Source organism: Punica granatum, chromosome 2, assembly GCF_007655135.1.
Source record: "Punica granatum isolate Tunisia-2019 chromosome 2, ASM765513v2, whole genome shotgun sequence".
Classification (NCBI taxonomy): Eukaryota; Viridiplantae; Streptophyta; class Magnoliopsida; order Myrtales; family Lythraceae; genus Punica; species Punica granatum.
The window spans coordinates 31,981,821-32,007,487 of record NC_045128.1 but is presented as its reverse complement, the minus strand read 5'-3'; the positions used below and the strand labels follow the sequence as shown (position 1 = coordinate 32,007,487).

The 25,667-nt window shown below is 32.9% G+C and overlaps 1 protein-coding gene across 1 annotated transcript; it reads right to left on the bottom strand.

The window, feature by feature from the left end:
- Positions 1-5,685: 5,685 nt before the first annotated feature.
- Positions 5,686-7,268, bottom strand: LOC116197563. Its single transcript, XM_031527738.1, has 2 exons — positions 6,940-7,268; positions 5,686-6,142 (listed from the first exon to the last, which is right to left on the bottom strand). Exons 1-2 carry the CDS (start codon positions 7,180-7,182, stop codon positions 6,035-6,037), a joined length of 351 nt encoding a protein of 116 aa, XP_031383598.1. The 5' UTR covers positions 7,183-7,268; the 3' UTR covers positions 5,686-6,034.
- Between the last annotated feature and the right edge of the window lie 18,399 nt (positions 7,269-25,667).

The window sequence follows — 25,667 nt, the reverse complement described above, 5'->3', positions numbered from 1 at the left end:
GTTGTGGCTGCAATCAATATGATTCAACCATATATATATATATATATATATAGAGAGAGAGAGAGAGAGAGAGAGAGAAAGATGAGCACATATAGCTTCGTTGTAGTCTCCCATGCTTTAGTTTATCTACATAAGACTTTAAATTGCAATTTTCTTTAATATTAATACCCTATACAACCTAAAACTTTTCATAGGTACCCTTCGAAATGAGTGCGCAATAATTCTTATGAAAAAGAACACACACAGTATCCACAACTATGATCTCCGAGCCAATATATATGTATAAGAAAGAAGAATATGTTTGATGTATATATCTGTACCAAAGCAAAAGAAATCAGAGTACAACATCAAAAGGACACTTTGTTTAATTGTATTCTGGGATCATTATGGACAATATTCAACAATAATTATAGAAACACTGCCACGTGTTTATTTGGCGTTACAAAAACTTAGTTTCTCATAACTAGAGTACACGTGTGCTTAACGGTTATGTTTGCATTTACTATAATATATTTTGATAATTATTTAAATTGAAGATCCGAGATGAGACTATATTCAGAATTATTATCTAATAGTTAATCATAATTGATCTGATGTTCCAGCTGAGAATAAGAAGTTTAACTATATCTTCTATATCGGGAATGACATCCTTAATTTTATATACGAACATAAAATGTAAAGGAAACGCAAATTTGGTAAATAAACTTCAAGGGAAAAATGAATTTCTTGAATTTAGGTTATATTTGCAAAACTTGTGGTGCACTTTGTAAATAATTGAAATTTATGGACTAATACAAACGAGTAATTAAAAAAAGTGATAGCACATCACTGTTTTTCTCGAATGACATAATGGTACATTCATGGCTTAATGACAAATGCAGCTAAAGTGTAGTCGTGATTTTTAATGAATTTATTTAAATAAACATTAAATTTATTGTTACAGAAAAATCTAGTAGCATTTATGGACTTATCATAAATGTTTATTCACAAATATTATTTAAATAAATTATCTTCTCAAGAAAAAAAATCAAACAAACCTCAAATAATTTCTCTATGCTTTCATAACATTTACTTGATATCATAGCACAATATCACATGGTAAACTTAGATGTTTTAAGTTCAATTCTTATGCTAGGATTATTCGTATTTATTTATTAGATTTTTTTATATTAAATCCATGGATATTCCTTGCAACTAGAAAGAACAATTATTGCCACAATTTTATAAATATAATCTAACAAGTAGACGAGTCCTTTTAAGTCCATGTCTAATTATTTAGTGGTATATGGCCAGCCATTTTTTGTTTTCAATTTCGTCCCCAATATTTTCTCCCTCTAATAATGTGTAATTAATTATTTTGACCCCTAATTTGGAAACTCTAACCACTCACAAAAGAACAAAATTGCATAAAGTATCTCAAATAGATTTCCATTTGCGAACAAATTTTTCTTTCTTCAATATAAGCATTACATAAATCTGCAACGTCTAATAATATTTACCCTTAGAACAACATAAAATTACAACAATGCCATTCTTGATAGAATTGGGTTAAGCGGGCCTGCAATTTTCTCGAGGATGTTAGTTTTTTTTTTTTATATGTTTCCCTTCCCGAGCAAAGAAATTTTTAGTGTTAAAGAGATTTTCGGTTGGATATGAGAATAATATTTGACAATGTTACCTACAACTTACAAGTAGCTTTTGTTGGTTTTCGGAATTTTTCATGTGTCAAATTGGATTCCGACATCATCTTTATAATTAGTTTCAAAACTATAAAAAAAAAGCAAGATCGATAAAGAAATCGAGGTTTAATATATCATGCTCCACTTCACAAGTGCATTGATCTCTTAATGTTTTGAAAAGGTTGCGTTACTTAATTAGAGTTCATTTATTCCATAGAAGGTACTTCCCAAGTTGAATAAAAGTTAATTGAAGAGACCATCGGCAAAGATTGTTGTTTCTATTTCAAATTTTCTAGCTCAATTTTCCAATTTTACAGTCTAAATCTTTAGAGAGTTAGGCTGTGTTTGTTTGAACTTTATTTTAAGTACTGAAAAATTAAGTTCTGAAAATTTACACCTTATTTGGATTCAAAATAATTTTTTAACTCAACTCCACTCAATTCTACTTATTTTCAATTTAACAACACAATTATTTTTTTTATTTTTCTTCAATTTTTTAACTATTCAATTTAATTTTTAATACTAAATTCTCTCAATTATTCAATACTTTTTCTACAATTCAACAACACAATCATTACTTTCTTTCAACTATCCATTACTTTTTCACACATTTTCTCATAATTCAACACAATCATTATAAACCAATTAAAACTAAAACTCAACTCTAAAACCAAACACAATGTTAATATCTAAATAGAATAAACACTTAATTGATTAAGTAAAAAATATTTGGTTAGGTGAAAAGTACAATGATTGAAATTATATTTAGATAAATACCCACTATTTAACTTCTTTTCACTTTTGCCCACATCTTATTTAATTTTTTAAATTAAATTTAGAAAAAAAAAGAAAATCGCAAAAAAAAAACACGAATCAAGGATTCAAAGAAAGAGGGAAGGGGCAATGGTGGTCCCCGATTCCGGCTACCACCATTGTAATCGAGACCTCGCATGAGCGATGCTGGCCGAGATCAGGGCCACCACCGCTCGGGAATCGGGGTTCAATACCCCGTCTCTCTCTTCGATTTGAGAGGGGTCGAGCCCCGATTCCCGAGCTGTGGTGGCCCCAATCCCGGCCACCATCGCTCAGGCGAGATCGTCGATGATCTCTGATGTCGCCGGCGACCTCAATTACGGCAGTGGTGGGTGGAATCGGGGGCCACCATTGCCCTTGTGGTCGAGCCAGCTTCGCCCCCCTTCTTCCCCCTTTCTCTCTCTCTCTCTCTCTTACAGTCTGACTGAAATCTGGGAATGGGGCCAGATTGCAAAATCCAAAATGTTCGAGGACACCACTGCAAAGAAGCAAAAAAGGTAATCCCTGCTGAGTGAGTCAGCAAAAAGAGAGCTGAATCATTAAATGCATTTTCCATTACTTACTCATTCAACAGTATTTTGACTGACTCATTAAATTAAGTCACTCTTCTTTTTGTATTATCAAACGAGTTTAATTCTATTAGGTGCTGAAATTAAAATTTCAACACTTAATTGGAGTTATTAAACACAATCTTACTCTGTTGTAAATGACTAATTACTTTTTCATGCCGATGCAAATATATATTAAATGTGGAATCTCCATAAGAATTGGTCATATATCCTCCAAAACTTCAACTCATCATCAATTAATTCTTTTTCCCTTTTGTAGCGACAATCTATACCCCTTTTGGTTTGTTGTGATATATAATCTTCATTATAGTGATTACACTCCTTTTCTTTTCCTATCAGTAGCTAGTAATAATTCTTCTTTACTGTAACTATTTAGAGAAAAAAGTATTGTTATTCACACCACAAGTGCTTCGAGATTCACCCAATGAATCACCGATTGTCGTTCACACAACCCCGATATATCATGATTCATGTGTCCTAATCATCGAGAACATTGTAGGTATAGTTTAATGCCATGATTCTTGTGGACTAAGGAACACGTACACATAAGCTAGGCCGTGTAAAAATAATTGGTGACTCTACATCACTAAAATATTTCATCAAAAAATCCGCGGTAGATCTTTCTTTTGTATTTTGATATAAAACTTTAGATCTATTTTATCATTGCTAACTCTAATTTATCCACTGTACTTTTTACTTTTCATTTTTTTATATTTTCATTATTAATTATTCCCTTGGAAGTCTAGAGGTCCATTTTTTGCCCTTTCAAAGCATCTTTTTTTTTTTCATTGCTTAGAATACTCTATTTTTCTTTTGGATAATTTTCTTTTAAGACTCTATAATATTTTTGGTGGCTAAACTCTAATTTATAGGTATGCAGTTGACTTAACATATCTTTTTTTTTTTTCAGTTTTACACATTACTTGCAATATGACTCTGTTTGGTCACTGCTTATTCTTTTCTCAATGATCTTTCCTTAAGACTCTAACTTTAACAGCTAAGATGAAATATCATTTATGCATATCCAATCAACGCCGCAATTTTTCTTTTCCAATTTCCAGCGTTGTTCCATGGGTATTCTACTAAAACGATAGAGAGTCTGGGATCAGAAATTGACACTATGACTGAAATCAGTATATTTCAGTCATATATATATATAGAGAGAGAGAGAGAGAGAGAGAAAGATAAGCGCATATAGCCGACCGTACCAATTTTTAGTTCTTGTGTAAGACTCTGTATCGCTATTTGTTTTCTCATACCATTGCTTTAGAGTTTGTTTGACTCTAAAACGTTATACCAAGGTTTGCCTCGACATTGCTATTTGTTTTCTAATGATACCCCAAGTTTCAAATGTTCATTTAAGCGTGCAATAATTTGGATGAGAGAACACACGAATACAACATTCATATCCAGCTTCAAGGTAAATATATACATAAAGGTAAGAGAATCAGTTTGATGCATATATCTTTACCGAAGTAAAAGAACTCAGAATAGAATAAATGATCCTTTAGCTACATGTCATTTGTTCCCTGAGATCATTATGCACAATACTCAATAGTAGTTATAGAAATATAGCCACCTGCATATTTGGCTAGAAAGAACTTGGTTACGTAGTGTATATAACGTAACTTTAACATTTGATCAATTTAGTATATTTTGATATTTTATTTTAGCTAGAGATGCGGGATTGCAACAATATCCATAATTAATATCCATAAGAATTATAACTATAGCTTCTTTATCGGGAACAACATGTCATTTACAGAAATACAATGTAAAAAGTTTGGTAATAAACAACCAATCGAAATATACAATACAATATCAGTAAGTGATAAAAAATAAATGGAAGTAAATAATTCACTTTTAAAAGAATCTTAATCCGTTTGGATTCAAAGTAAAATTTTAAAATTTTATTTTAACTTAATTCTATCCAAAACGAAACAAAATAATTCATACAAAGTCAAAGGGCGTGCCTCATTTATACCACTCTTTTTCAAAATCAAAATCTGATTTTAAAATGTTACTTATAAACCAAACGCAGCATTAATTTCTAAGAGTCAATTCCGTAGGAAAATCTGGTAGTGATTTATCGACCTACCATATATAAAGGTCTCCTTACAAATGCCTAAACAATTTTTTTTGAACATTTATTTAATATCATTTTATCAGTCTGAACAAATAATTTATTGTTGCAATTGAGAAATGATGGTATTACAACGTGAGCTTGCTTTCCTTTAATAATATACGATCTATTTGAAGCTGCCACCGGTACGAGGGTGATGCATAATTATTTTCACATCGGAGGAGTAATTCACCGATCTACCACGTTGATGGATAGATAAATGTTTAGATTGTGTGATTATTTTTTAATAGTAGTTTCTGAATATCAAAAACATATTATGTGGAATCGTATTTTCTTAAAACGAGTTGAAGGGTAGGCATTATTGGTGGACAAGAAGCAATAATAAGTTGGGGTTTATGAGGACCGATGCTACGAGCTTAGGGAATACAATGGGATCCTCGTAAAGTTGATCATTATGAATGTTACGCTGAATTTGATTGGGAAAGCCAGTGGCAAAAGGAAGGAGATTCATTAGCTTGTTATTTAGTCCGAATTGGTGAAATGACATATTAGGTGATGAGTGTGCAAAACCATTATATAGAGCAAATTTTATGGTGATCAAGTAAAGGAAACTTTATTCATCAAAAAAAGAAAAAGTTAAGGAAATTTTGGGTTTTCATTTCCATCCTCAAAGCAACTAAATACAAACACTTGACAGACTCGATTTGAAATCCATCACTACTCCGACGATTTTGTACAGATTGATTCAATCATTTCATCTCTTCCAATGTCCTGAGTTGTACCTGTAAAGTAATTAGGATGTAACCTTACTGACCATATAAACATGTTGTTCATTATTAACCATATTCGAAATAATAAGAGACTAATAGTCGCTTATCTCCTTTCTTTAACTACTCCTCGCCACCGAAATCCCCACCACAGAGTTGCTCCCACTCAGCATAGTGACGCAGAACTTCTTTCTTTGTGTTGTACGGGCGGCCCATCTCATCAAAGTAACGCTGGATGCATGGAAAAGGAAAACTATAAACCCTTTGATATGTATAGATATGTGACGCAATCGATCATAATGTCTTTCGTAATATATTTATAGGTAAAATTTCTTAAATGATACGTTAATCCTGAATGAGTGTATATATTTCCTTTTTTTTTTTTTGTTCGGAAGAGTGTACATTTCCACAGAGTTGTGCAACATTTGACGTGAACAAAGGAGCGTAAAATTGGTTTATCTCCTCTGTTTTAAAGGGAACTCCCCTGTATTCAATAGATTAAACAAATAAATATACATATAAATTGTGTATTAAAGGTCATTTTTGATAATTTTAACTGCTCAAGGGATCAGCATATTCATAGACTTTACATAAAGTATGCGTACAAAATATGAATAAAATTTTTTTTTCAAGGAGCTTGAATTAATGTCTTATTGATGGCTAAATTGTCAGGGAAAATAAGAGGAAGATGACCTTCTTTCCAGATTCTGGAAAAAGCGGAAGATTTTTTTTTTCAGGTGAAAAAATATCAAAAACAGTGCAAGACATAAAATACAAAAAAAAAAAACCATGAAATTTTGATTTTAGCCCTTTGATCCATTCGTGAACCAATTGGCCTATGGAGCACCAAATTTTGGAGGGCTTTATAGGTTCAATTCAAAATACCAAATACCAATTTCTCATAGAAGTGTTTCTCAATTATTCATGTTCAACAATTTTTCTTCATCTTAGTGCATATCACCATCAACCAAAAGCAACTTTTATTTGGAGATAGAAACCCGATACATTGCACAAAGGACATAATTTACCTTGTAGACCCTGCCCGACTTTGTCTGGTGCACCTCTACCACCCACCCGGGGTGTAGCCATTCATAGCCAACTGAGGTATGGTCATGCATTTCGAATGTACTCTTCTTGCGAGAGTCCCTTTCAGGTCGTCTATTTTTTCTTCTTCCGGATGACAATCTAGCCACGTCTGAAGCTGGGACACCATTAGAGCCGTCAGTGAGCTGAGTGTTGGCCTGATTATGGCTCTGATCAACTTGTTCCATGGCTATTCTACTACAATGATAGAGAGTATGAGACTGAAATTGATGTTGTGACTGAAATCAGTATAGCCGGCCATATATATAGAGAAAGACGAGCACATATAGCTTCATTGTATCCTCCCATGTTTTAGTTTTTCCTACGTAAGACTTTGAATTGCAACTTATTGTAATATTAATACCCTATACAACCTAAATCTTTTCATAGGTACCCTTATAAAGGAGTTTGCAATAATTCTTATGAAAAAGAACAAATACAAATCTACATATGGTTTTCGAGCTAGCATATACATGAAAAAAAGAAGAATATGTTTCATATATATACATATATATATATTATTATATGTTATATACCAAAGCAAAAAGAACCGGAGTACAATGTCAAAAGGACACTTTATTTAATTGTACTTCCTTATCATTGTGCACAACATTCGACAATAGTCATGGGAACATTTCCACGTGTTTATTTGGCTTTACAAAAACTTAGTTCCTTATAGTAGAGTACAAGTGTGCTTAACGCTTACGTTTGCATTTACTTCAATATATTTTTTCGGTTACAATTACTATAATATATTTTGATAATTATTTCAACTTGAGATCCGGGATGAGAAAATATACATAATTATGAGCTAATAGTTAATCATAATTAATCCGATATTCCTGCAAAGAATAAGAAAACTTTGAAGATATCTTCTATATCGGGAACAATGTCAAAGAAACACAATTTTGGTAAATAAACTTCAAGGGAAAATATTGAATTTCTTGAACTTTTGTTATATTTGCAGAACTTGCGGTGCAATTTGTAAATAATTGAAATTCATGGGACTAATATGAACAGTGATTTAAAATAAGTGATAGTACGTAACTGTTTTTTCTCGAATGAAATGGAAATTAAATAATTCATGGCTAAATGACAAATGTAGCTAAAATCTAGTTGTGATTTTTAATGAATTTAAATAAACATTAAATATATTGTTACAGAAAATCTAGTAGCATTTATGGACTTATCATAAATGTTTGTTCACAAATATTTTTCAAAAAAATTATCTTATCGAAATAACTTTTCTATGTTTTCATAACATTTATATGATATCATTTCAGTAGTCTAAAAAGATAATTTATTAAAGATAAGGGGTGCAGTACATGGCACAATCTCGCCTGGTAAATCTAAAAGTTTCAGGTTCAATTCTCGAGGTGGGGCTATTCGTGCCCGTTTATTACATTTTCTATTTTTTTTGTACTAGATTTATGGACATTACTTGTAATAAAAAATAATAATTTATTGCCACATTTTGTAAAAATAATCTACCGATTACATGAGTTCATTTTAGTCCATCTAATTATTTAGTGGTAAATGGCCGGCCATTTTTGGTTTTCAATTTCGTCCTCAATATTTTCCCCCTGTTGTAATATGTAATTAATTGTTTTGACCCCTAATTTGGAAACTGTAACCACTCAAAAAAAACAAAGTTGCATTAAGTATGTCAAATTTTGAAAATTAAATAGATTTCCGTTTTCCGACTCATTTTTCTGTCTTCAAAAAGCATTACATGCCAAAAATCTGCAACCGTATGATAATAACACTTACCCTTGGAATAATGTAAAATTACAACATTTCTCGATAGAGGTGGGATGCGCTGGCCTACAATTTTCTCGAGGATGTTATCTCTTTTTATATTTACCTTCTCGAGCAAAGAAATTTTTAGTATTAAAGAGATATTCAGTAAAATATGAGAATAATGGTTGACAATGTTAGCTGCAATTTACAAGTAGCATTTGTTTGGTATTCGGATTTCGTTTTCTTGTATCAAATTAGATTACGGCCTCATCTTTATACCCAGTTCAGAATTATAAAAATGCATTACGCAGGATCGATAAAAAATCAAGGTTTAATATATTATGCTCCATTTCAGAAGTTGCATTGATCTCTTAATGTTCTGAAAGGGTAGCATATCCTAATTAGAGTCCATTTATTCCATAAAAGGTACTTCCCGAGTTAAATAAAATTTAATTGAAGAGACCAAACCATTGGCTAAAATTGTTGTTTGATTTCAAATTTTCAAACTCAAATTTCCTATTCCATCATTTAAATCTTAGAGGGTTACTCTGCTGCAAATGACTAATGGTTTATTTATGTCAATATAACGATAAATTAACTGTGAATATCTCCATAAGAATTGGTCCTGTATCCTCCAAAACATCAACTTGTTATCAATTAATTCTTTTTCCCTGTTGTAGCAATAATCTACGCCCCTTTTGCTTTGTTCTGACATAATCTCCATTATATTGATAACTCTATTTTCTTTTTTCATTGGTAGGAAGTGAGAACTCTTTTCTGTGGTAAACATATATAGAAAATCATTGTTATTCACACCACAAGTGCATCGCCATTCATCGAATGATAATCGTCATCTACACGCGATCGATATATCAGGATTCATGTGTGTCGTAGTCACTGAGAATATTGTAGTTATAGTTTGGTGCCGTGATTCTTTAGGACTCAGCAACAAGTAAAAACATAAGCTAGACCGCGTAAAAATTCGTGATTTTATATCACTAAATATTTCATCAAAAAATCAGCGTCGTATCTGTCGTTTATCTTTTGATATAAAATTTAGAAAAATGAATATATTCATGGATAGCATCACCCTGGATTGAACTTATTCTTTGTTTTTTCAGAATATGCTGAACATATATTTTCCTTTTAGTAAGGAAAACAATTTCTTGTTGTGATAACAATACAAATGTTTATTGTCATATGACCATTCTGCATCAGAAAAGGGATATTTTCATATGCCCGTTCAAGATAACAATTGGATACACATACAATAGCAAGATATTAGAGCAAATACGACGATAAACATTTTGGACAAACACCCAAGGAGTTTTTATATAATGACATTGATCTCCCCATTAGAGGGACTAAGTTCTTTATTAGTTCTCAATGAAAGGAGAACCACTTGAGGCAAAGGAAAAAAGAGCAGCAACAGACAACCACGGGCAATAATCGAAAGCCAAAATGTAATTATTTCTCCAATGATCATCAGGTACTGGCTACAACTTTCAGTCCTGTAATTTTAGTGAGCACATGTCAGCATGGAAGAAGGAATTTTAATTTGCTGCTGCTTGACTAAAATTATGATATTGCACTATCAACAATTATTTTATTTAATGTATGTACACTAGAATCTAGATTTAGTGTAACTGCATTTGAAAAGTAATTTATTGACTGTCCTGCATGGCTTATATACCAGTTACAGTAATGTTAATTTACTGTAATATCAAATATCAAGATTAAATACACCGAAAAAAATATTAATTTTTTCATTAATCTATGAAATTGAAATTATCACATAAAATTAAGCTACTTCAATAAAAATGCAATTAATACCTTTTTCAATCACTTGTCAATGACAATGACCCCAGACTGTTCCCATGTACGAAGCACTTCTCGTCGAGACCTGTACGAGCGTCCCGATGGACCATAGTAGTACTACAATAATAACATATACAAGAAAAATAATTAGAAAACCATGAGACTCTAGTAGACTAAATATGTATATTATCTAGCTTTTCATTATCTCATAAAAAAAATTAGAAAAGGTGTTCCCGATGTCGATCCCTTGATTGAGAAAATTAACATGCATGAACGTAGATCTTGTTGGTTGAGACTCAATAATATGTGATCTATAAGCAGATTTAAAGTTATATGCGGGAAGAAATTACTAGATAATTAAGGGAGACGCAAAAATCATTTACCCGATAAACCCGACCGCTTTCCATGTGGCGTTCCTCCACTAGCCACCCGGGCAATAACCACCCATAGCCGGGTGAAGTGTTGTCGTGTATAATATATTGGACTGAAGAGCGAAATCTTCTTCTGGGCACTTTCTTCCATATCTTCGATAGTGTCTCGATATTCAGAAGTGAGACGTCGAAATTGGCTGATCTATGCTTCGCCTTACCATCGACATTGTTAGTGCGTCTACCAGAAGAACGACCTTGCTCCATCTCTTCTCTGTGAAGAAGAGTGTTAGTGCATATAAGAATGAAATGAAGTCTGAAATTTTATAAGCATTTGGTCTTATCATCTATATATTGAAATGAAATTTTAGATAATTTATCCATCAGGCCAACTCTAATTTTTTATATTTTATTTTTTTACCTTAAGTTTTCAATACTTTTCAATAATTTAAATTTTGACTTAGTAGCCTTACCTTTTTCGTAGCTTATAGCTAGACCTTCTATTTTTTTTCTTTTTCCTGGATGACTTTCTTTTAAGACTCAGTTTTTAAAAATATATATTGTTTTAGTTTTAGACTTCACTTGCTTGTTAGTCTACCATATCTATAATTCTCATATTCTATGTTATATGACAATAATGATCATGATGCAATGGGTTGATAATAGAATGCATTCGATCATAGTCGTGGTCGTTAAGTCGGGCATCAAATAGAATAACTAAAATAATAGATGCATTTAGTCCGCACACCTCTATCCGTTAATCGATGAGATAGTTTAGATGATCCACAGTTATTTTAAGTATTAATCTGTTTAACTCATTTTCAGACATTAACTATATATCACAGCAATTAAAAAGGCAATAGACGCAACAACTTGAAATTGTATTATGAAATAAATTTGGAATAGATGTCAAAATTAATAAGATAAAATTTTTACGGTTTATTAAAATTGAAGAACCAATATATTCTACTAATGTTTTCTTGTAAACTAGCTCTGAACGCGTGCAGTGTATTAGCTATAAGAACATATCCATGCGCATATTTGGCATTAAAAAAGGCTTAGTTACGAGACTAACTAGCTAGAGCACCCTCGTTAGCGGTTACTTCAGCACTGAGGCAGTATTTTATCAGATTCTCTTCCAACTAGATTTCGGGAACGGTGCAATAACACTAATTGTCATCCAATGATTAATGATTATTAGTTCAAAACTATTGCAAAGAATAAAGAGTTTTAAATTTCGTTTCTAATTTAGGAAACAACATCTACAGCTTCGTATAATATCCGCAGTTGTAAGGGAAACACAATTTCGGTAAATAGATTTTAAAGAAAAGAAAAATCGGGTTTTCATTAACTCAATGTTATATTGATAAACTTCCGGCAATTTATGAAATATTTGAAACTTCGGGGACCAATACAAGAGTGGTTGTCATATAAATTGAAAGTTCATTCATAGCTATGAATTCCAAATCCCAGCTAAAATCCAGTCGTGTTTTGCCAAATGGGTATGTAAACATTAAATACATATTAGTATAAGTTACCATAAAGTCTCTCTTACAGGATTTTTTTTTCAAAATACACCTTGACGTAACTTCTTTAAATAACTTTTTATTCAAATATTGTTTCATGGTCTAAAGAAACTCATTAATTGCTGCATTTTTGTATAAAAAATTGCATATTAAAGGAACTTGTTTTAGTCCATCTAATTATTATTTTGGGGGTCAGTAGAAAGAATTTTTGGTTTTAGAAATAAAATTCGGACCCTTTATGGTAATGAAGTTAGAAAATTGTTTCTCTTTTTTCTACTTGGACCTCAATATTTGTTTTTCACTCTATTAGTGCATAATTGATTGTTTTCACCTGTTTGAAACCGTGCTTCTACTCAAAAATGGCGTAATGTACCTCAATTTTTCTTCAAAAAGCATTACATATTGAAAGTCTGCAGCTGCCCGATTATTTTTCTTTTCGGGTAAGAAAACAGGACACCCTGCCTAATTAAATTTACCTAAAAAAGCTAAGATTAAGACAATCCAAGTTTGGGAACCAAATTTTATTGAAGCGATCGAACCACCGACTATGATTTAATCGATGTTTCCTTTAAAGTATTTAGACTTCAAATTACGAATCCTAACACATAAATCCTAGAGGGATTTTCAGTTGCAATTGACTAATAACTGTTTCTTGTCAAGACAAAGATGAAATTAATGTGAAATCTTAATAAGACTTTGTCATTGTAAATATTTTCCGGAACATATTGATACCTTTTGCAACATATAGTCCTTTTTTTTAATGATAAATCAAATAAGCCAAAAAAAAAAGACTATCCCTTGCAAACAGATAGCCGATACTACTGCTTTGTTGATTATACATTCTAGTTATATATATATATATATATATATATTATTTGTGAATCTTATAATGCAAATAGGCTCCTCCAATATCACAAAATATATATCGAATTAATTATTATCATGTATGCCAAGTGCTACAAGACTTTATTCTACCCTCAGAGATAACATACCGGATAAACAACTGATCTAAAAGCAAGTGCAAGAAATGAAATCAAAATGACAAGAGTAACGTTACATATCCAAGTAATGAAACTTGACTCTCTATTCGCACTCAATTTAGCTAATAAATTCGCGAAGGTGCTCTCTCCAACCATTGAAAATCTTATTTATGCTGTTAATTGGGCAGAGTATACATGTGCTTGACCGTTACTTCAGCATTCTATGCCGCACTTTGAGATCTTATTTCAGCTGGCCATTCGGGATTTGGGATGATATTTCTACTATTATCTAATGAAAAATCATAATAATTCAACAATGTTGCAGAGAAATAAGTTTAAAGATAACCACACCAATGTGGGTTAGTTCAAACGGTTCCGCGCTTGTTCTACTTAAATAAGATATTGTATTCGAGTCATTGTGAATGCAGAAAATTCACGCTGTGAGAGTTTTACCTCTTCATATTGACTAAATTCGTCGGGATATCAGGGTTCATACCAAAATAAGTTTAAAGATAGCTTCTGTTTCGAGAAACGACATTGATGATTTTGTATATGGGTATACAATACCGAAGGAAAGACAAGAATGATCATTAATTATCTTCATTCTTCTAGGAAAAATTCTGAATAATTTAGTGGACTCTGAGTTATATTTACCAAACTTGTGGTCAATTTTGTAAAAAAATCAAATTTGGGGACCAACACCAAAAAGTGATTAAAAATAAAAGTGCAAGTTCACTTTTCTTTTTCCTGAATAAAAAGAAAATAATTCATAGCTAACTAATCGACAAATCCAGCTAAAATCTGGTTGCACTTTAGGTTTATTTTTGTTGGATAATAAAAAGTTTATAAGGCGTTTGGTTTCAGAATTAAAATAATTTTGATTTTGATTGTGAAAAATAATCAATATTGTGTAGTGTGTTGAGTTAAAGTTAAAGTTAAAATTTTTTATTTGAAAAATGTGTATTTTTGTTGTGTAGTGAGTTGAGTTAAAATTAAAATTAAAATTTTTATGATTTTAATCCTGAATTGGTACTGTGTGTTGTATTGCCATAATTTTTCCAAATACACTTCAAGGTAAATTTATCTAATCTTTTCGTAACTTTTATAAATATCATTTCATCAATTTAAGAAAAACTCATTTATTGTTGCCTTTTTATAACAATACAGAAATAATTATTTGAATTTGTTTTAGTCTATATATTAATTTGGTGGTATGTGGAAAGCCATTTTTTTGTTTAAAAATCAAACGATGAGTTTTTTTTTATGGTAATTAAGTTGGAGAATTGTTGTTTTGCAGTTCCCGCACGTCAATATCTTTTTCGCGCTTGCACTTTCACCAGTTTGCAGTTTTTTACAATTATATGAATTACAACCCATTTTGACCCATTTGGAAAGTGAAATCACCCATAAAAAGACAGAACGTGCTTGAATTTTAAAACAATAAATATATTTCCATTTGAGAAGGGATTTTTCTTTCTTTAAAAGGAATTACATGCTGGAAATACGCAATATTCTTCGTAAGATTCACTTGCTCTGGAATAGTTTAAAACTATTATTCTGCCATTTGTGAAAGCGTCCACATATGTCGCATGCAAATTTTATCATAACACCAAATACGTTCATTTAGAAAGACTATAATTTATTAGTTTTTAAATTTTCTTGGCAAAGAAATTTTCCGCCTTTTTTTTTGGCCAAAGAAATTTTCCGCATTGAAAATTTATGTTGCGTTTGGTTTCATAATAGAATTTTAAAATCAGATTTTGATTTTGAAAAAGAGCAGTATAAATGGAGTCCACCATTTAACTTTGTATGAGTTATGTTGTTTTGTTGTGGAAAAAAGTGGTATAAATGGGGCCTACTCTTTGACTTTGTATGAGTTATTTTATTTTGTAGTGAGTAGAGTTAAGTTAGAATTGTGATTCTAAAATAACACTATGAAACCAAACGAGACTAAGAATGTCCCTTTTGATTATCATAGCTGCAATTTTCAAGTAAATATGTTTGATTGTTGGTACTCCATTCCTGTTGCGACTGATGTACGATAGTAGAAGACAATATGAACGAAAAAGCAAAAGAGACACACGGAATTGATTACCCAGTTCGTCAGTAATTCTAACTACGTCTGGGGGCGCCGCCAAGCCAGGTATATCCACTATTTTGAGTTAGGATTACAAGAGATATAAACTACTGTTTATAAAGGGAACAAACCCTAATTATATCACCAATGGACCGAATACAACATGGGTAATAAAACAGTACTTCAGGCTCCATAACTCAACAATTCCATGTGTCAAATTGAATTGCAATATCATCTTTACAGTTTCATAATCATATACAGATACTAAAGAAATCGAGCTTTGAGATTATGCTAAGTTTCGTAAGACTTGGCGAATTACATTGGTATTTGAGATTATGCTAAGTTTCGTAACTCAACAATTCCATGTGTCAAATTGAATTGCAATATCATCTTTACAGTTTCATAATCATATACAGATACTAAAGAAATCGAGCTTTGAGATTATGCTAAGTTTCGTAAGACTTGGCGAATTACATTGGTATTTTCTATTTGGGAACAAGTTGGGGTTAACTTAAGCTCCAATTATTAGATAAAAATACTGCCGAGTGCAGGAACTAAAAATAATGGAAGCAAGTGAACTATCGATTGAGCTATAACATTACGACCTATTCAGAATTTTAAACCACTCAATAATAAATATTTTCCATGTCAATTATCGAGGGGCTTTCTATTGCAACCAACTAATTAGTATTTCTTGTCAAAACGTAATTAAATTGAATTTGAAATCTCTATAAGGATTTGTCAATATTTTCCCAAGCTTCAACATGATATCGATTACTTATTCTCCTATAGCAGCGGCTTATGAAGAGTTTTATTTTGCCGTCGATTACTTATTCTAACTGAAGGCTTTTCTTTTGTCATGAAATAATCTAACGTTGTAGACATAATGTTCTTTCTAAGTTAATGATTATAATTAACGAACATGAGATATTTCGACTTCATAAAAACACTGAAATTTATTCTAATGTACGACATAAATGCATCTTAATTCACGTGGTCAAATCATTGTAAAATGTTACCATTATACTTTCAGAGAGATCCATTATAAATGATAGAAGGAAATCCCAACAAGTAAACATAAACTATGTCATATATGTAAAATTCTGATTTTATCAGTGATTTATCTATTTATTCATTCATTTATTTATTTAAAGCACGGTTTGGAATTGGATTCCTTTCTTTGACATTAACATAAAATGAATATATATTTGTAAATAGAGTCGGGTATTCTGCCGAGATTGAACAAAAGGGTCGTATCATCCCTTCCTTGAGAGGTCGATGACATAATTTAACTCGATACAAGGTTGGGGATGAAATCACGCAGACAACCAATGGTAGAGACTCAAAATTGAACTTAGTCCTTTTGTTCATCTGTTTAAATATGTCCAAGATGCACTAGTTCCTTTTCTTTTTATTCGGGGATTCGATTTCCTTTCTGTAATAACAAAACAAGAGTTCATCTTTATAATTAGTCCGTCATTTTATAACACATGAGCATTAGACATCAATAATGGAAGCCAGAAGTTCATAACATAAGTGCTTTTATAACCATTCAAGATAACATTCAGATTCACATACGATCAACCGGAATAGATTATAGCAAACACAGCCACGAAAATGTTTGACGAATATCCTAACCGGTTGACCTGACATGAGGATTTAAAATAAAGGGACTTAGTTCAACCAAAGAAAATTACTAGAGCAGCTACAAACACCCATTAGAAGTGAGAGTAGAAAGCCAAAGATCTCTTTTGCTTCTTCGACATCACCGAGCATCAAGTTTGTCCCTGCAATTTTCACAGAGGATGTGTTAGTAATGGAAAGGAAATTTAAGAAAAGTTAGGGGGACAGATGAAACTATTTTTCAGGGAAAAAAAATTGTTAAATTACTTACCCGGTCAATCATCTATAACTATGATTCCGGATTGGTTCCATGCAGCAAGCACTTCCTGAGGAGTCTTGTACAGGCGTCCCCATGGATCATAATAGTACTAAGATAATATATAGCCAAAAATTATAAATCGTGAGATTTAACCCATTAAGAGATCAAATTCACCGCCAAAGGAACAAAGGATGGAAAAAAAAAACTCACTGTTAATATTGATTAATAAATTACATATATAGCTCTTAATTTCATCTCATAATATAGGGGGAAAAGTCCACTAGGGAATGAGTTTCTTATGGCGATCTCCAAAGAAAATCGACATGCAAGCATATCTCATCGACGAAATTCAAGATCATTTTATATAGAAACAGATCAGCAGTTCTACTAATAAAAGGTATATGAAAATCTTTTACACGCCCTGTAAACTCGGCCAGATTCCATGTGACGCTCCTCTGCTAGCCACCCAGGCTATAGCCACTCATAGCCGGGTGAGGTGTTGTCATACGTAAAGTACTGCCCATTAGGGCGGAATCTTCTGCGGTATGTGTTTTTCCTTATCATCGATAGGGTCGCTGCACTAAGAGGCGAGATGTTGATATCTACTTTATGCTTGCCCTTATCATCGCCATTGTCAAGGGTACTAGTACTACCACTAGAACCACTTTGCTCCATGGGATCCTAAGTGATGCAGTAGGTTTTTGCAAATAAGAATGAAGTGTGGGGCTTTTCTGGCATTGGTTCTGTATTTATATACAGCCATGAAAATTCTAGATTTACCCATAAGGCCAACTCTAATTTTTTTATTATCTCTTTTACCTTAAACTATGTAGATTTTCATTGTTGTCATCAGGTAAATATATATTCACTTTTTCCTCTGGAAGTCTAAAATGATTATACGTATTGCTTTAAGTCATTTCGTTTTACATAGATTTCATCCAAGAATCTAACAAGATATCGTATATATGGAGTTGCATAATACCTCATAATTTTCAATTTTATATTTTACATACTCGTTGATCCAAATTATATCTCAATTCATACTACCTCATGATGTATTGATGATCATGGTGCAACATTATCTTAAAGACTAATAGTAGAATGTGTTTGATGCTTGTGTAGTTAATTTGTTTGTAACATCATTTTGTTTCACCAAAATTATGTCACGGGATTTATTATGTTGCATTATCACCTAGCATAAAATAAGAAAATAGATGCATTAATAGTCCATCCTCTGTTAATCCCCAATACGATTAACCATTATCTACAACTAATTGCTTTAACTATCGATCTGTTCCATTCAGTTACTTTTCGGCACTAGCTATTAGAGGAATTAACATTGAACAATCTGCACTGGCGGATTCATTAACAACCACTTTCCTAAAAAGAACATAGACGTGCATCCTGGAGCAACATTTCCCTGAAAATGAAAGGATTAGATATTGTAATTAATTAGGTATATATTCTCGACTATGTATCAAAATTAAAGAAACAATTTCCTCAATTATAAGTTGATTATGACTTATATATACTCCTTTCATGCACTATAAGCATTTAAGCTACATGTATAAGGGAGTGGTGGCAAGGAATAATTATTGGACGGGCTCAAATTTTATTTTGTGCAAAATGTGGTTGAAGATATGCAAGGTAAGCAAAAACTAGGGTTCTTGTGAAATATATTTCTATTAATTTACATGCCAATTCTAATTAAATTTCACCTCGAAAGTGATTAACGACTTGCATTAATAACGTAATGTCAGAAAGATAAGACCAGTCAAATGTGATATCTCTTTTCACCTGCTGAGTGTACATACATGTCACAATACTAAATGCTATATCATATTATGTTAAATGCTATACCAATTTATATTATTAAAAATCCTTCTATGGTAAGCGTTAAAACCATACTTACCATTTTATAATGGAAACATTATTACGTTATCTCACTTGTACCTAAGTTTCCTCCCGTATTGGTCTGCTCTACTGCAGCTTGTATCATTGCCTCAATCTCCATCTTTCCGAGAGGCTTCTCCATGGGGACCACAGAGCCATGGAAGGAGAAAGAAATCCACCCCGTGGACTGCCGAGCTACAAGTCCCACGACACGGGAGCGGGATTCTCTAAAAAGCCAAGGTCGCCGGTGGCCAAGAGGGCTCACTTGGAGACTTGGGATCTCAGCAGGAAATGCAAAGGTTGCGACAAGCCAGCCGCTGGACAGGCGAAAGAGAATCAACTAGTTTAGTTCTGATCTGAGTAGGCTCAACATAGGGAATAATCTAACCCTGGGGACCGGGGCCTGGCCCCGGGGGTTCGGAATCTCAATTAAGGGGCTTTTAATTTAAGTGCATGTTAAAATAAATCATTTCACAATCCCAAGGGCTCTGTGAAGGGTTTTTTTAACATAATTAAACATCGGCAATGAAAAATCAAGAGAAAAACAAAAGCCAAAAATTTTGAAACGAAGGATTGTTAAATTAAGGCTACCTCTTGATTCCAGTGCAGGTTGATACTACAGATCTTAGAGTTTTGGAACCTGAATAAATCATCATTCAGCTCAAATTTAACCATTAAGTAATGGCTAAAACTAGGGTTGTACATGGATACTAGGTATACCCGCAACAGATCGGAATCTACCCGTTAGGGTAGGGTCCAGGTAGCTCGTATTGAAAATAGAGTAGGGTCCGGGTATTAAAATAAGGAACCGGTGAAAATATATTCCGGTTCCAGTTCCTGTATATAAGGTACCCAGAATCGGAACCAGAACCGGTATCCGGACTCAATAATAATTTTCTCTAGTTATATTCGGATATATTTCTCCCTTTTACTTTACCTTGTCCCCCTGTCTGTCTGTCTCTCGGTGGAAGCCTCGCATTTTTTATCGTTAGTAGCTTTCGTTCGACGACCTTGGGGTGTCCTCAGTGAGGTCTGATTGTATTACGGATGTTTAGTCTTGTGGATGAATTGATGAGATATATTACTCTTTGTTGTAGATGTATTGTTGATTAATCGAAGTTTATGTCGACATTTTATTTTGCGTGATTACTGATTATTGATGAAACATTTTCGATTTTATTTAGCGAGACAAAATATTTTTACAGATTCCAACAAGGTACCCGAAACCTGTGGTATAATACAGGTTCCGCATAGGTTCTGGTTCTAGGACTCAACATGGTAGGGTCCGGTTTCAAAATCTTGAAACATGTTCTTTACAGAGTAGGGTCCGGATATCGTGAAAAAAAAATACAGAGTACCTGGACCCAAACACCCCTAATTAAAACAATGTTATATAAGTTCTTTTCAAATTTATTCCCGGGGAGGGAAGCAACCGTCGTTATTGACCATTTTTAGCTACTGGCATTGGCAATGTAAATTAAGTGCAAGCGAATAATTGAAAATCACATGAAGATATAACGTCTACTGAGGAAGATTGCACATTCTAGTCCAACTCACAGTGAATCCTAACGAGAAATTAATTTGCCCATGATGTATCAGATGCTAGACAACAATAGAATCCACATGATAATGATAATTAGATATATGTAAATTTCCCTCAATGAATTGATCATATAGTTCAACGAATCCAGAATGGCCGACCTACTAGGATTTAAAATAAGAAGTTTCAAATTTCGACGATTTAGAACTCATTGGAATTAATAGGTGATTGTGCAGATACCCTGAGATCTACCACGGTCTTGAAATGGGGAATAAAAATGTACGAATTTATCGAATGATATGAGATAAAATGAAAGGGAAAGGAATAGTGTGGGATGACGATTCTTAGCAACGTAATTTTTAGTATTGAAAATGTAAGAGCTTTTTCTTTCTCGTTGTCAGTATTTGATTTCATGTGTCAAATTGGATTATAATATCACTTTCACAGTGTCAGAATCATATGCAAACATTAAAGAAAAATCTAGCTTTGCGATCATGCTAAGTATCATAACCACTTCACGATTACGCTTACTTTTTCTGTATGGGAACAAGGTGTGCAAACTTATGCTCCAGTTTTTAGATAAAAGAAGGGCTTTCGAGTTCGGAAACTAAAATTAATTGAAGCAAGTGAGCCATCCAAAAGATTTACCTTGTTACCTTTTCAAAATTTCAAGCTGCTCTAATAATCAATTTCTGCAATGTCAACTATGTAGGGGCTTTCTGTTGCAACTGACTAATAATTACTATTACATGTCAAGTAGAAGATAAGTTAATGTGAAATCTCAATGATCATTTGTCAATATATTCCAAAATTCAACATTATATCGATTACTTTTATTTTTTCGTGAAATAATCTAACATTATAGTCATAATTCTTTTTTTCTAAGTTGATGATTATAATGAAAACGAAGTGCTTCAGCTTTATCAGCACCCGTTTTGATCGATCGGCGTTCGAGGATAGTCAAGCAGAACTCGACTACATTCCCCATTTTTTGAGGAAGTCATCTTTGACTATCGCTTGGTGCATTCACTGCTTCTGAAATTCGAACATTTCTTTAATCAACTCCAATTTTGAAAAAAAAACAAAAGAAAGAAAACAGGAGAAAAGGAGAAAAAGCTCTACAAGGCGTTTTCGAGCTTTACGTGCGCCATACACACACATACACACACAGACTTGCTGCCGTTTTCCTTGCCAGGTTCAAGCTCCCGGAGCTCACTGCTGCTGCTCTGTGCAGCCCATCCTCTCCTGCTTTCCGACCCGCAATAACAGAAGCTAAGCTCCCTCTCCTTCCCTCCCTAATTCTTGGTTTGTCCATCTTTTTCTTTTGTCGGTGCTGCCGCTTCCTCGTGGCCTACAGAGCTTCTGCTGCTCCCTGCGAGTCTTCTCGAGCTCCCCAAGCTCAGTGTTGCTGTGCTGCTTCATTCCTCTTATCATTCTCATTATCAATGGCACCACCGCTAGATCCACCTTGCTCCATGGCTCCTCTGAGATGAAATAGGTTTTTGCAAATAAGGATGAAGGAGAGTCTTTGCTAATGTTGGTTTTGTGTATATATATATATATATATATATACTGTCATGAAAATACTGTCATGAAATTTTTTAATTTACCCATAAGGCCAGTTATTTTGTTATATTATTTACCTTAAAATATATAGATTTTTTTCATTAGTAGGTGAGGGTATTTGCTGACAAGTAGTTATAGACTTTACCGATTGTAACGTCATTTTGTTTCACAATTTTATTGAAGGGTTTATTATGTTAATTATCACCCAGCATGACTAACAAATTAGATGCAACAACGATCCATTGATTAGTTTTCCATCTGGTTTGGTTATTTTTCAGTAATTGTTATTAGAGCAATCAACATTAAGCAATCTGCGCATTAATTATGATTAGCTTAATTGATATTTCAAGAGGAACAGAGGTGGATCCAGTAACCACCACTTTCTTAAAAAAGAACCTAGACGCAGCGCATGAAGCCATATTTCCATGACAAATTTGGATTAGATCTTGTAAGTAACTTGGTATGTGTTTGACCATTTTCAAAGTTAAAGAAGCAATCTCCTTAATCGACAAGTTAACTATGACTTGTATATACTTTTCTCATGTGCTATAAGCATTCAAAGGACGAGTATCAGGGAGTTGTAACAAGAAACAATTATTAGAGGGACTCGAATTTGATTTTGTATAAAATGTGGTTGAAAAAATGCAATGTAGGCAAGAATTAGGGTTCATTGTGAAAGCACCCTCATTTAAATTTTAAAAGATATATTTATGTTGAACTACATGACAAATCTAATGAAATTTCACCTTGTTGTGATTAATGACTTGCATTAATTGCGTAAGGTCAAAAAGATAAGACCAAGTCAATTTTGGTATCTCTTTGCATCCGCTGAGTATACATACACGTCATGATACTAAATGCTATACCGAATAATCTTAGAGGCTATACCAATTTGTATAAACTAAGAATCTTTCTTGGACCACCTAAAATAGAAGTCATTCTTTGCTATATGATAATATAGGCTCTTTATGGTAAGTGATATACCTCGTAATTGGCCATTTTATTATGAAAACGCTATTACATTCCTATTTTACTTTTATTATGAAAACATTATTACATTTAAAATCTAAAGTTAATCGGGTATTCTTATATATGAAAGGTTCAAGCAGAAGTCATTGGATAATATAATGTACTGAATATTTTGTCGTGTGCGACCAGTAAACTAATATCTCACTTGATTATTAGGAATTATTTGATAAAAATAGCTTCGAAGAATTGGGTGACTGTTTTTTTCCGCCCGAATAGGGGGATTTTAATTTAAGTGCATGTTAGAATAAATCATAGGCATTCAATTTGTATAAATCATTTCACAAACCCATGGGCTCGGTGGCCCAACTTAAATGGTATGGCTAGTGTCGAAATTCTCTTTTTAAAAAAATAAAATAAAAAACAACTCCCTCTTTATTGGCAGTGAGAACATAATTAACATTGACCATGAAATATTAAGAGAAATAAAAGCACAATTTTTTTTTATAGAAATGATCGGTAAAGTAATTAACGCGATAGATATAGCTGAGGAAGCACCGGCGTAAATCCCCATAACATGTGGCTGGACCCTAGCAAAGCCCATAAATCCGGCCCAGCCCAGCTAGTTCTTTCCCGATCTAGTCATTGTTTGTCAAACAAAATCCTCCTATTATACTATATCTCGATGTAAAAACTCGATATGTTTTCAATCAGTTTAATTATATTATATTAAATGAGAATTACAATTTTTCAGTTACAAATATGACTCGTGGACCTAGTCGAGATACGAGAAAGGGAAATAAATGGACACAAGAGAGCTTCATTGCCCACTGGTGAGAATTAAATCGAAAACCTCTTGATTCCGAGTTCGAGATGATATTATATCAGTTTGATCCCATAATTTGGGAATTGCCTGAATAAATCATTATTCAGCTCAGATTTATCTATTGATTAATGACTAAAACAGTATGATGTTCTTTTCAAATTTATTCCCTGTGCGGCAAAGCAACCATCATGATTGGCCATTTTCTTTTCAAATTTATTCCCTGCGATGCAAATGGAGAGAAATGGCAAGCTAATGATTGAAAATTGCAAGAAGATGTGATGTCAATTATGGATGATTGCACATTCTAATCCAACTAATATCGATCCCCGTCAAATTACCTAACAAGAAGTTAACTTTGCCCACATTTTTTGTTTCTTTTTGGTGCTTGAGTTGCCCATAATATGTATCAGATGCTTGACAATTAGAGGATGTAAATTTCACTCGATCAATCGATCATTTAGTTCGACCTATCTAGAACGGTCTGGCCCGCTAAGATTCCAGTTTCAATAGGAAGTTACGAGTTCTACCAATTAGGATTCTTTGGGACTATAATAGGTGACTGTGCACCGGACCCTGACATTATTTATTACCACGGTCTTGAAATGCGGTATCAAAATGTACGAATTTATCGAAAGATAAGAGATGGAATGACAGAGAAAGAGCTAAATATTGACTCCTCCTTTTTGGCTTGAACAGATAACATTGACTCAATAGGACGTCAGTCAGTGTGATTGAAGAAAAAATCTTCACATGCAAGCCATTAATTATGAATGATGCGGTGGACCAAAGTAATCGGCAATAAAAATTTTCCGTAGACTCCTTTTCGAGGAGTACGACGAGTTTCGTAGGACTCCTCCCAAAAATAAATGTGGCCCGTAATGTGTGATCAATTGTGCTACTGTTGCCCTTTCGGAGGGGGCTGCCCTTGTTGAGAAGGCCAATCAATAAGGTCATTGTTAAAATGAGTTTGAAAAATAAAAAGAAAAGGTTTGTACACGTCTTTAGTAAAATATTTTCATATTCAGTTTTTGTCGATCAAATATTTATTTTCCTTATCTTATCCCTAAATTTGGCTGCATGTCTAAAAGTTTTACTAAAAGAAAAAAAGACTTTGTAAAATGAGATAGACGAACATATATGTTATGCGGAAAAAAAAAGGCGTGATTGAAAAATATAATAAAAAGAATTTGCTTTTTTTTTTTAAATATAGAAAAACTGGTTTGTTTTATTTTTGGACCACATATATCAATTTACGGTGCAAATCAGATTAGCATGACGGGACCGGTTATCCAATTATTGCAAAGAGAAGATTACACATCGCAAATGAATTTATATATCTATATGTAGTTATTTATTTTTGTTTTCTACTTGATGATCTACTACCACCAAACTTTAATTTTGATAGTGGGGTCAATTATGAACCATGACTGGTCTGACCCCATTGAAACCGTGCTAACTCTTCCCTACAGAGATATATGTGATAATGTAAAT